General features: G+C 31.5%; 1 protein-coding gene across 11 annotated transcripts in view; it reads right to left on the reverse strand.

Moving 5' to 3' along the window:
• LOC132948138 (prestin) overlaps nucleotides 1-12,378 on the reverse strand; it is a 90,071-nt gene that overhangs the window by 41,394 nt on the left and 36,299 nt on the right. For 7 of the 11 annotated variants that reach the window (XR_009664998.1, XM_061018471.1, XM_061018468.1 and 4 more), the window contains one exon: nucleotides 1,874-2,849. Coding sequence is in view for 10 of the 11 variants with exons in the window: in XM_061018471.1 (XP_060874454.1) it covers nucleotides 1,874-2,849 (976 nt within the window). In the remaining variant the exon portion in view is untranslated. Of the gene's footprint in view, nucleotides 1-1,873; nucleotides 2,850-3,204; nucleotides 3,355-6,891; nucleotides 7,032-7,448; nucleotides 7,535-7,916; nucleotides 7,940-12,378 lie in introns of those variants that run through there. The other 4 variants (XM_061018477.1, XM_061018476.1, XM_061018475.1 and 1 more) reach the window with 4 other exon arrangements.

The following is a 12,378-nucleotide window of genomic DNA, read 5'->3' on the forward strand; positions in this document are numbered from 1 at the left end:
TTTAAATGAGAAAAAACTTTGAAAAAATCCCTACGATAAAAAATACAAAAAAAAATTTGTTTTTTCAAAAATGTTGTTTTGTAACGACTTGAAATTATTATGTTAAAAAACGTTACTGTTTTCTCAAATAATGAATGGATCTACGTTAAAAAGATCACCCTGTATACATACATACCTATATCTATTATATTGTATATTATATACACTAACATACAATATAGGAAAAAAAAAAATATGAATACTGATGATTATAATATGGCCGCCGATCATATAATTATGACTCGGACAAAACAGCAGCACATGAATCACGTCAATCACGCATGTCATAAGACCTGAAACGGTGGCCCCTCGGCAATCAAAGATAACAAAACAGGTTGATACTCATCAGAAAATGTATAATTAAAATCGTGTAATTCATAGGTAGTTACAGCGTACACACAGCGCCTAACTAAGTATACACAGCGCCGAGTAACTATATAGATACCATGTTTGAGTAAAGCAGTCGATAGAACATATTATTATTATTATTATACCTATCTGATACAATATTAACAGTTATGAAATATTATTTGAATTGCAAAATAAACATCGAGCTTATCGATTTAATTAAATTTAACATTGTGTTGCTTATAATATATATATTAATATTATACAAGTAAGCCACACGAGCATATAAGAGCTGCTTTATTGTACACACTACACAATATATAATGGTGGCGAATGGTGGTGTGGAAGCGAGGCACCCACGGTCCTGTGTATAATAACATTTAGGCGGTGGTCTATGTCAAACATACTTAAAGTATTTTGCGGCGTGATGAAAAAAAAAAAAAATTGTTCACGACGCTATATTGTAGAGCCACACACGTATAGATAGTGTTTATTCAATCCGAAACAAACTATAAATTTATCGAATGTATAATGCATATTATATAACATATATTATGTGCGCGACACTGGAAGCGTGGCTGTGTGTGTGTATATATATATATATATACGCTCTCGTAGGGGGTTGGGTCCCTCCCCGTATCGACTCGAGTTTAAATGCAACCTAGAAGAGTATTTTATCTATACGAGTTACGCAATAGTATATTTTCTATTCCTGTCGTGTGTCTTATTATTAAATTATCTATATCGTCTATGTTCCTACGCATAGTGCATTGGCTTGTTGCCACGTCAGAACTCGCAGAATCAAATAAACTTCTGCTGTTATCGCTTTGTTCGCCAGACGCTGCAGGACAGTGGGCAGTGGCATATTATTACTATTATTATTATTATAATTATTATTGAATTTCAACGATTTGACGATGCCAAAAATCATACTTATAACGTGGGGTTTGGTATTCAATCGCCAAGGTTGAGCACGATTATCTTGAAAACTGTTAGAAAATCGGAAAAATTTGAACAACAAATTTAAAGCATAGGTACAACATAAAGCGTTAAACATCATGCAAAATATTATGTTTTGTTAATAACATAGTATAACCATGACAACAAAACCCTAACGAAAAATCGGTCAGAAACAAAAACATGTACCTATCCAGCCCAAAAACATATTTATGTTAAAATAGTTTAAGTCACTTAAAACTAGTTTTGTAATAATATGTATAAATGTATTATATAGTATACCTATTATACGTGCCGCTTTATATTAAATAATTGTGGTCGTTAATATCGACGCCCTATCCCCAATTTTATTATTCGTCTTCCGGCCCCTACTGGCTATACTACCACTATGTCGGCCACTCCTTGTCGGGCCAATTAAACAATGTTCGGCGCCCTGAGTGATTTCACGCTCCAGGTCTAAGCCGGTATATTATGTCCCCAAACCCTCGTGAAAAGCCAAGCTATACCACAACAGTGCGGGTACACTCACCAGTTTGATTTGGTAGTCCTCCGAGAACGTGGTGAACTGGAAAAGCGCCGTCCCGATGACGATTGTGATGAGCTCGATGGGCACGGGCATGAACAGGCGCTTGTTGATGAAGGCTTTCAGGTGCGTATTGTAGGACAACAGCAGGACGGTGGTGACGAACGACACCGTGATCGTGGCGAAGTTTACGTCCCGGATCCGGTTGCCGATGTCGTAGTAGGTAAGCACGATCTGGAACAGCCCGTTGTGGTTATCGATCTTGACGCCCAGCAGCTCCTTCATCTGGGAAGTGACCACGTGGACAGCCGCGCCGGCCGTGAACCCGCTGACCAGCGTCTCGGACAGTATCGTGCACACGACGCCCAGCCGGAACACGTACATGAGTATCTGTATGAGGCCGACCATCAGGGTGACGGCCGTGGCCACCTCGATGGACGTGTACACGGCGGCCGCGTGGTGCGGCTGCAGCGATACCGCTTGGTCGACCATCGTGCCGGCCGTGGCGTCCGCGTCGATGTTGGCGTTGATGTGGTTGGCGTTCGCGTACGTGCTTACCACCTTGCCGGTCATCAAGCAAACGACCGAAAACGATCCCATCGACACGTGTCTGGACGTGCCCAGCAGACTGTAAACGATGACGGGCATGATGGCCATATACAGGCCGACGGTCGGGTCCACGTTGCCGAGCATAGCGTACGCCATGCCCTGTGGTATGTTTAGCACGGCTACCGTAAACCCGGCCACGAAGTCCTTGAAGAAGTCCTCGGACCAGTTGTAGTTGGTGAACAGCCAGTCGATTGCCGGCACCACCGTTTGTACGTCCGACCACTTCAGCTTGGACACCTTTTTCCGCTTGGCGGTCGCCTCTAGGTCCACGTCCCCGTTCGTATTGCCGTCGTGTAGGTCATCCAGCTGGTATACCGGCCGCTTCACGTTGATCACCACTGACCCACTCATCTTACCCATGACTCGGCTATAGCTGCACGACCGCACCACAAAAAAATAAATATTATTATTAATTATAACATTATAAGAGTACAAGGTAATATTTTCCTACGACTTGGTTGTTAAAAGAATTAGGGAGCCCTGTAACTCGAAGGCTCCCCCCCATTGCATTTTTGAATGTAATACATATTTGTTATGAGAAACATTTTTAAAAAAAAATAAAATATTGGAAGATTAATTAATATAAAAAAAAAATTGTTTAAATAATAGTGTTTTAAGTGTTTAATTGATAACAATTAATAATCATTTTTTTACCGTTAATAGAGACAATAGAAAGAAAAAAATGTATTATATTATCATATCGTGTTATACAAACGGGAAGAACTTACCGTCTTGCTCATAATCACTGAGCATAACACTATATTATAATATACAACTTATCAGGATTTTAGGATTGAAAGAAATTGACTGACAACCGTTTTTTACCGCATATCTATAGGTACTGCAATTTACTGTTGTGTGTATGACACTAAAGTAATCAATTCGTAGTTTTTTCCTTTCAGTCAACGACGTATAATCCAAGTATCTAACGAATTAATCTATATGTATAATGCAATTGTTTACGAATAAAACGTTATTGGTATGTTAGAATTGGATTCGTTTATTAAACACATGCGTAAAATAATAAACGTACGTAAGCCGAACAACAAATTAATGACTATACAGACAGGTCCGCGTGTAAAAAAAAGAATATTATTGATGTTCGTGTAATGTAACAATCACATAGTAGAGCAATTTTTATAAATAACAATAAAATTATTTTAATTTCTAACAGTAATCGAAAATAAAAACAATACAATACATTTTTTTTTCTATTAGTATCGCCTGTATAATATAGAGTTATAAAATTAAGTTATTTAAATGTTGAATACATTTTTATTAGTAAAGTAATATTTTATGAAAGGTCGAGTAACTTGTTATCGTATATACCTACTTAATATAATTATAATTATTAATCAGGCGTAATATTATAATAAATTCCCTAAAAATCTACAGCGATAATAGGTGGGGGTACCTATATTCGACTAATTCATATCATATCCGAATGAATCCGGCTGCACATTAATAACACATTTAAAAAACTGCTATTATCGTTTTATAATATTATATTATAGATGTATTGATTTCAAATAAGTGTGTTGTTATTATTATCGTCGCGAATGGAAATACTACATTCTTATCGACGGTGTTGTAACTCTCTATGGTATCTACTACCATCGATTGTATACATAGTATACTTTGTAGTTTGTATAATATATAATCAATGTCACTGCCTATATCACAAGTCCGAACGTATATTATCCGCAAGTCCGCAAAATTTCAGTACGAATAGATGTGTCGGGTTTAAACTCGGGCGAGTAGATTAGAGTTTTCGTGGTTGTGTATCAGACGGATAATATATCGTTTTGTATATCATTATAATATTGACATCGGACAAAGCGAAATACCGATTTGTCTACACTCACTCCCTTTCCGTATACACTCCAGTAACAACACTATGACTGCACTCATAAACGTATAACGTGGTAAATCAATTTTGTTTTCGATCTTCAAAACTCTAGAGATCCTGCACATAATACAAGTGCACCTGCACATTACAGTTCACAGCGTAAACAATAATTTAAAACTGCTTTCAAAACATATTCTATCTCACACGAGCACTTCCCCCCCCCCCCTGTTCTGTACACTATTAACAAATATAGAAATACGCGTATAATATATTGTTTATAATATACCGTTAAATCATCGATACGCAGGTTTATTCATAAATAATAGTAGGTATATCGTCGAAGACGCGAATATAATATAGTAAAGTCGCATTCGAGTAAATCAACAAGACGTGTACCGAATACCAAGAAATATTACAAAAAACATATAATAACGGACGACACGAAAAATAATAATAATGGTTTTTTTCTACCATAGCATGCATAATGATATAATACCTGATTTTATCATTGTAGTTTTTATTATTAAATTAAAAAAATATAATTAAGAAATGTATATATTTTTATTTATTGATCAACTACCACCGACAAACCTTCACCGATATTCATACACACACACACACACCTTCAGACGAAGTCAGCTACAAAATTAAGGTCATTATTATAATATAACAATACGATACGAATCATATAAATTTATTAAAAAAGAAAACCTCCGACAATTATTAATTATTCCGATGTTGATTGTAAGAAACTTTCACTTTTTGCTTGACGAAAAACAAACAGTCGCAAACGTTTCATTTCTTCCCTCACCCTAAAAAGTAAGCACACGCACATATTATAAGCAGTAATACTTTATTTTTGATATGTTCACTATACAGAGGCAATCTATATAATATGATAATTACTGTGCCAGTACCTATTTTTAAATGGACGACGAAATCATTTTATCGTATTCTCGAGCACTTTTACAAAAGGGTGTATAATATGAGTATGGAGGAATAATGTATCTCGCACACTAAGCGGATTAAAAAGTCCATGATTTCTGGTTATTTTATTCCGTTATGTTAGAGCGTTTGAAAAGAAAACAATGCAGTTTTTTAACTCGACACTTGTATAGCACTTATATATCCAGAGCTCGAGGCCTTTGTGTATATTATTGATTTGGTTACTGAAAATAAGAGAAAATTTAATTCAATACAAGTGTATTTTTTGAAGTCTGGATTTCAAATTTTAAAAAATGCTGTTTATTTTTTGCGTATTTTGATATTGTTTCTATAAATGCACATTGTACTGACTTTTTTTCTAGAAGTTTTAATTTAATATTTCGCCAAGAAAAATCAAATCAAAAATAGATGAATGTATTTAAAAAATTGGGAAATATCAAGTTAACTAAAATAGTAAAAGTATGTTTCGCAATATAAAATATGTCGTCATAGACTGTAATACCTGAACAAAAATTAAACAAAGAATAATAAATACTAATAAATAAGTAATAACTAATAAGTAATAACAGTTATATGATATAATATGCGTATATTCCATGCCTATAGGTACGGCGTGTTTTTTCTTAGTAACGCATAAAATACTTAGGTAGACAATATTATTATAGGTTCCTAGGTATAACATAATATTTACATTTTAAAAACTCGCACGCTGTTCTAAGTATAATGTTTTTTCTTATTATTTTTTTGACTGGTAAAAAATTGTATGTATTTAAAGTTGGCAGTTGAACTGAAAGATGCAAAAACCTCATTTTTAAATATCCATTTATATAATAGTCACCGTGCTTATTTTTAAATGGACTGCTGCAATAGTTTCTTTGTCAAAGTCACGGTTATTATAACGGCGAGAAATGTCAAATGTCAGTATCATAAATATTAATAATATTCTGATATTTAATACGTGAAGACTATACGCTTGTCACTAGCCACTATTTACGTGTGATCTCAGGTGTAAAATATTCCGCCTAAAAACCAAAACGTAACTATTTAATAGTTAATACTATAGTGTTATCAGTAACGCGATGGTAAAATAATCTGGAATATCGTTTTCAATAATTACAAATATCTATGATGAAAGGAATACGTGTGTGCGTACAAACACTATAATGGCGGAAAAACACACAACCTATATAATAATTATAAATCATATTTATGAAATATTTTTAACATATAATCCTCATCATAGATGAATTATATCAGTCAAATTTATTATTTTACAATCGGCGTCGCTTAAATAAATATTCAAAGAGTTATTCGGAACCGTAAAGCTCAAAATAGTAGAAAGAAAAATTATAAGCATACCCAAAACAATCCAAATAATCATATTTTATGGGTTGTTAAAATAACTTTTGTCGTTGATTCAAGACGCATATAATTAACACAAAACAACTCTGTTAAATTGTACGACCAACAGCCGTAAACCATTGAAACAAAACACTGTTGAAAAAAAAATAGGTACATAGATATCTCATGACTTTTTACGAAATATTCTAAACAAAAAAACAAATAGGTATTATGCTGACGAATTAATAATTCACCCGATATTAAATCATTTGTAATATACCTCACTGCACATTTTCATTTTAGTGAACCTGCACATCCTCGAGCGAATAATGAATGAGGAGCAAAGATAAACGTCGATCATTAGCCGGCCGACGAGAACTGCTATAACAAAGGCCCACGTCGGAATGAAGTTTAATGGAAAATTGTGATTAAATTAATATTGATATAGCGATTTACGTCGATCATAAAAAAAAAAAAAGTGGGTAGGTACAAACTGCAGAAAAACAACAGCGATAATATTATAAAGATCAATCGATCTGGATTATATTACTATGAGTCGCATAATAAATTGGTATAACACAATTATTGCTGTGAATATTATAATAATATGAGTAGGCCTGATCCGTCCTGATAATTTTACCGTGTAACGTCAAAAATCAACTAACGCGAAAAAAGTGTTGAAAAACTTCAAACACCATACACGACGACTACAACGTTGTGATATATTTTATCATACGTGTGAACAAGTGTTCGAAACTGCGAACCAACGACATACGATTTTACGTGGAGCATATGTGTACGTAATTCACACGCGATAATGCAATAAATTATACTTACAGTCGACAACAATAAGCGGAATAATATTATAAATGCCATACGATAGTAGGTAATAATAATATACAATAATGTGTGATTGCAGCACGAATACTACTGCAGGATTATCACTCACGACTTGAAAAATATAAAATTTATAAATACGTAAAAGTGAGTTAAAAACTTTATATTTGTGTATAATTTTAAAAGGTGGGAGGACCTAGGAGTCGATTAAAATTGTTTTTTTTTATTTAATTACGTATATTAATTTATTATTGTTATTTATTTTAATTTTAGGATTTTATTGCTATACCTATATTATATTATACATATTTTATATGACATTATTATAAATGATTAAAAAAAAACAAGGACCAACTATCAGGGGGAGGGGGAGAGCAATCGCCCCACCCACTCGATTACACATTTACACCACTCTGTGAAATTATATAATAATATACAATATGCGTCTTATTACGTATAGGTACTTACGAGACAAGTAAACCATTTGAACACGTTCGGTGATCAATTAAAAACACTCTGCTAGTGCAGAATTATAATATCGACGGTATCGTGTAAATAAGGCTACTGTTTAGGCTAGTATGCATAATCATCTTTTTCTGTGTTTTATGTACTGTGTATATTTGAATAATAATAATAATATATAATCCCAATTTATACGCATACGCATTCTAGGGTACCCATATCAAAACGATATTATACAAAACAACAATTACCTACCTACTACGACGAGTCTCTGCAATAATCCTTGTAATAGTTTTTTCATTTTTTTTAACTCTATAAATATGTATTAATAATTATATATTATCTCCGACACATATAACACAATAGTTAATTGCACAGGTAATATTCCTTTATTCGCCATTATTTAAATTATCGTGTTTTCGAGACAGCGGGAAACCTACTTATTTAATAATTCAAACATTCGACGTATACAACGATATACCATCGTAGATGCGTATACATTCGTAATGCTATGTAATTGTGTTATATTTTTAACTTTACAATGTTCGCAAACAATTTTTTTTTAAATTTAAAATGTGTAACGCAACATAAATGTTTACCAATTAGTTTAAAAATAATAACTTAAATCATCATATAGGAACAGTTCATAGAATGGTACCTACGCATATAAAACAACGCCTGAAGACAAAAGTGATTATTTTTTTCTAAACATGTCGAAAAATGAAAGTATTCATATCTTTATAAGAACCTAGAACAATACGTATTTCAATATTTATTTACAGACATATATGATAATGATAACGGGTTCCGGGAATCACTATAAAATAACACAATCTTGATATTTTTTTATCAAACAAATAATAAACATCCTTTCATAGTAATTTGTATGGATTATTACAATATTACCTATAAATATTATTAGGTACCCTACTATTCAAATTAATTTAATTTTTATTACTTAGTTTTTACTATGATATGATTAATGAACACAACATATATACATATACTTAATATGCATTAGCTCGTGGCAAATTAAACGTAAACCATTTATGAGTATTTTAAATACTATGTGTCAATTATTGTCAAACTTGACACATGTCCAGAACATAATATAACTTGCAACAAAATCACAGTTGTTTGATTGCCAATAGTGCAATAAACAGTTCGGTAGGTATACAATACGTATTACTATTACTTACTATTATTATTAATTACCATAAGGCATTATTGCATTAATAAATGTTTACAATGATGATGACTAATACAATAAATATAAATTATTATATTAACAAATGAAAAAACAAATGGTTAACAAGATTACCGTTTGTGAAAGACATTCGAAAATCATTCAGAAATATTTTAGATAAGTAACGATTGTAGCGACGAATTGTATGACCTACGTCGATATTATCTATTTATTTTAGTTAATCAAATGATAAAAACTTTAATATTAGATTTAATAGTCGCAACGTTATGAGATTTGAATCATACAATCTAGGTAAAAAGTTAACCTTTTTTATTAAGTTCCAAAGAATTAAAAATATAATATACTTCTTAAATGTATATTTTGAGTAAGTACAGGATAGTTACTTAAATGTAAATGAAAGTAATTACCTATATGTAAGTATATAACATTAAAATTAAATTCAAGTAAATTGAACCACTATTAACAGAAAAAAGATAATTTTTTAATAATTTGTATACAATAAAACAGAGCATTCTTAAGTTATGAAACTGCACAAATCTTATATCTATGTAGTATGAACACTGAATTGATTAGTGCCTAACGTTAGATGTAACTATCTAATTATTATCGTTAAAATGTAGTAAATATATTATATAGTTTTAAATTTTTAAATTTTTGAAAAATACGGTTATATATTATATAAATAGTAAATACTAATTTCATATAGATATCATTAATACAAAATCAACGTAAAATTGTGTAGTCGTATATTTATGATAAGTGGTCAACAAAAGAAAATAACCTTAATAAATTGTCACTACATTTGATAATAGATATAAAAAAAGCTGGTAAGTGGATGTCGCTCTGCTGTACAGTAGGTTACAAGTGGGTATAATGGATTGTATTAAACTTGAATTCAATGTTATAATATCAATGTATAAGAAAAACGATTCTGAGCGGAGACGGTTTATCAGACTAGGATTTTTTGAATTTGTATTATTTATTACAGCCTTTAAGTTGAATTAATATTATAATATTATAATTTTTTATTCGTTGCTAAGGTGATAAACAAATTGTTAGAAATTAAAATCCCATTTTAAGCGGTTTTTCGTAATTTGTCAGTAGTTTTTCCCGTGGCATTAAATAACTATTGAGAAAATCGAAAAATGACCTCTCTAAAGTACCATCTTGATCCAATTTGCTAAAAGATAAGGTACTATACGTTGAAATCAAAGCACTCCTTCCGAAAGAAATTTTGTATACAGGATATATAAAAAAATAAACATAATAAACACCATTGTAAAACCACTAGCTTCCTCACTCCGCTCAGAATCTAAAATGGAATAGCAGCACGGTAACGATTAAAAAAATTTGCAACCATTTTTTTAAATTAAAATATTAACTGCTGTTGAATAAACTTATAATCACTTTCTAATATAACGACTAAACTCTCACATAACTCGTGTATTTCTTCCAAATGTATAGTAATCCGACCCAGTATAGCACCCGTACTCCGTAATTACACTATGGTTCTACACAATAGTTTCATTAACAATTGTATACGTTTTTTTTTTTATATTTAAATTATAAATATATTACTAAATACTTATAATATTATTTGAATAAAAATAAAAATTAGATGATTTTTATTTTGAAACTAATATTTTATTCTCATTTCTTCAGTTACCATTTCTTAGAATCATTATTACTTTATTAAAGAAAATACATAACAAGTCATGCGATTATATTCATAAATATTTTCTTACTGAATTCTACTGCACCGACGATACAAAATTAATAAAATAAATAACATGTTTTATACCAAATTAACTTTTAGCTAATTATATTATATTACACAACTCTATAAGGTCAGTGAATCGACACAAGGCATCAACAATAATAATTTTAATCGAATTCTCGTAATAAATTGTGATCACATTGTGTTTGTTACACTTATTAATTTACACAGAGTCTATTCAAAACAAAAACCTGCGGCGAACTCTAATATTTGAAAACTTTTAATTCTTCTATCATCGATTTAATATTATAATAACGAGCATGTAAGAGTGACTTATAATAATATTGACTAACATTCTCTACAGATAACCTTTAATTACTCCGCACTTGTACCGTTATTATTTATTTAAAGATAAATATATTGTAGGTACTTATTAGTGTAAAAAAAAATGTAGAAAAGGTCAAACACCCATACGTCGTGATTAAACTATACTCGGGACTTCGACTAATTAATTTAAAATTATTGTAAATAATGCACATTACAATATAATATTATAATATTATACGGTAATTATTGAACAGTCCGTTCATAATTATATAAGTGGATTTACTATTTAATCGATGTTGTTTGAGCTGGGACAACAACAAATTGAAAACATGATTGTGATGAACAACGCTCGATTTTGCGATGAAGTCTATTTTTTCAGTATCAAAGCATATAGTTACACGAACACATTCCGAATATTATAATTTTATCGCAAACACTGAAATCGTGTGAAGGATTTAGCAGGAATACTTTGTGTCGTACAAAATGTTGAGTGTGTAGTACGAAATCAATTAAGTGTGCAGTGGCTAGTGCAACTGTATTGTCGACATTTGTTTTTAATATTATATTTCGTTTATAGGTAGTAGGTACAACAGGTACATATCGATTTAATCATTACAAAAATAATCTAAGACACATATTATGCTCATCAAAATACTTATAATTCGAAGTTAAATAATCATTTAAATTTCAACCGCAAAGCATGGACCCCGCCGTAAATTGGGGGTGGCTTAATTTACGACGTAAACGGTAACGAATGGACAGTGGCCTATAATACGACGTATACCTATGCAGTACGAAAGAATAAATACTTTAGCCTCTGCTCTACTGATTACCTATATATGAATTATACAATACACGAAATATATTCAATGGAGAACGTTATTAATTTTATTTTTTTATAGTAGAATGTAACTATGAATAGTTTTTATCCCAATTCAAATTTCAAGGACCTATACTTATATTTCATGAAAATATGACACAGTGTATACATAAATAGGTACCTATATTAAAATATGATAACTCAAACTACCAACACATAACGATAACAACTAATATAATAGTGTAAACATCTGTTAACTGAAGGAAGTAGTGTTATGGGTTTGTGCTGTCGGGTAGCTGTGGTAGAGCAAAAGACCGGCGAGTGAGAGACTCTGATTCAATTCCCGGCAGGCCGGGCGGCTTGATTTTTAAGTTTTAATGTTATTAATTTAATACAA

The sequence above is a fragment of the Metopolophium dirhodum genome, chromosome 7 (assembly GCF_019925205.1).
Source record: "Metopolophium dirhodum isolate CAU chromosome 7, ASM1992520v1, whole genome shotgun sequence".
NCBI lineage: Eukaryota > Metazoa > Arthropoda > Insecta > Hemiptera > Aphididae > Metopolophium > Metopolophium dirhodum.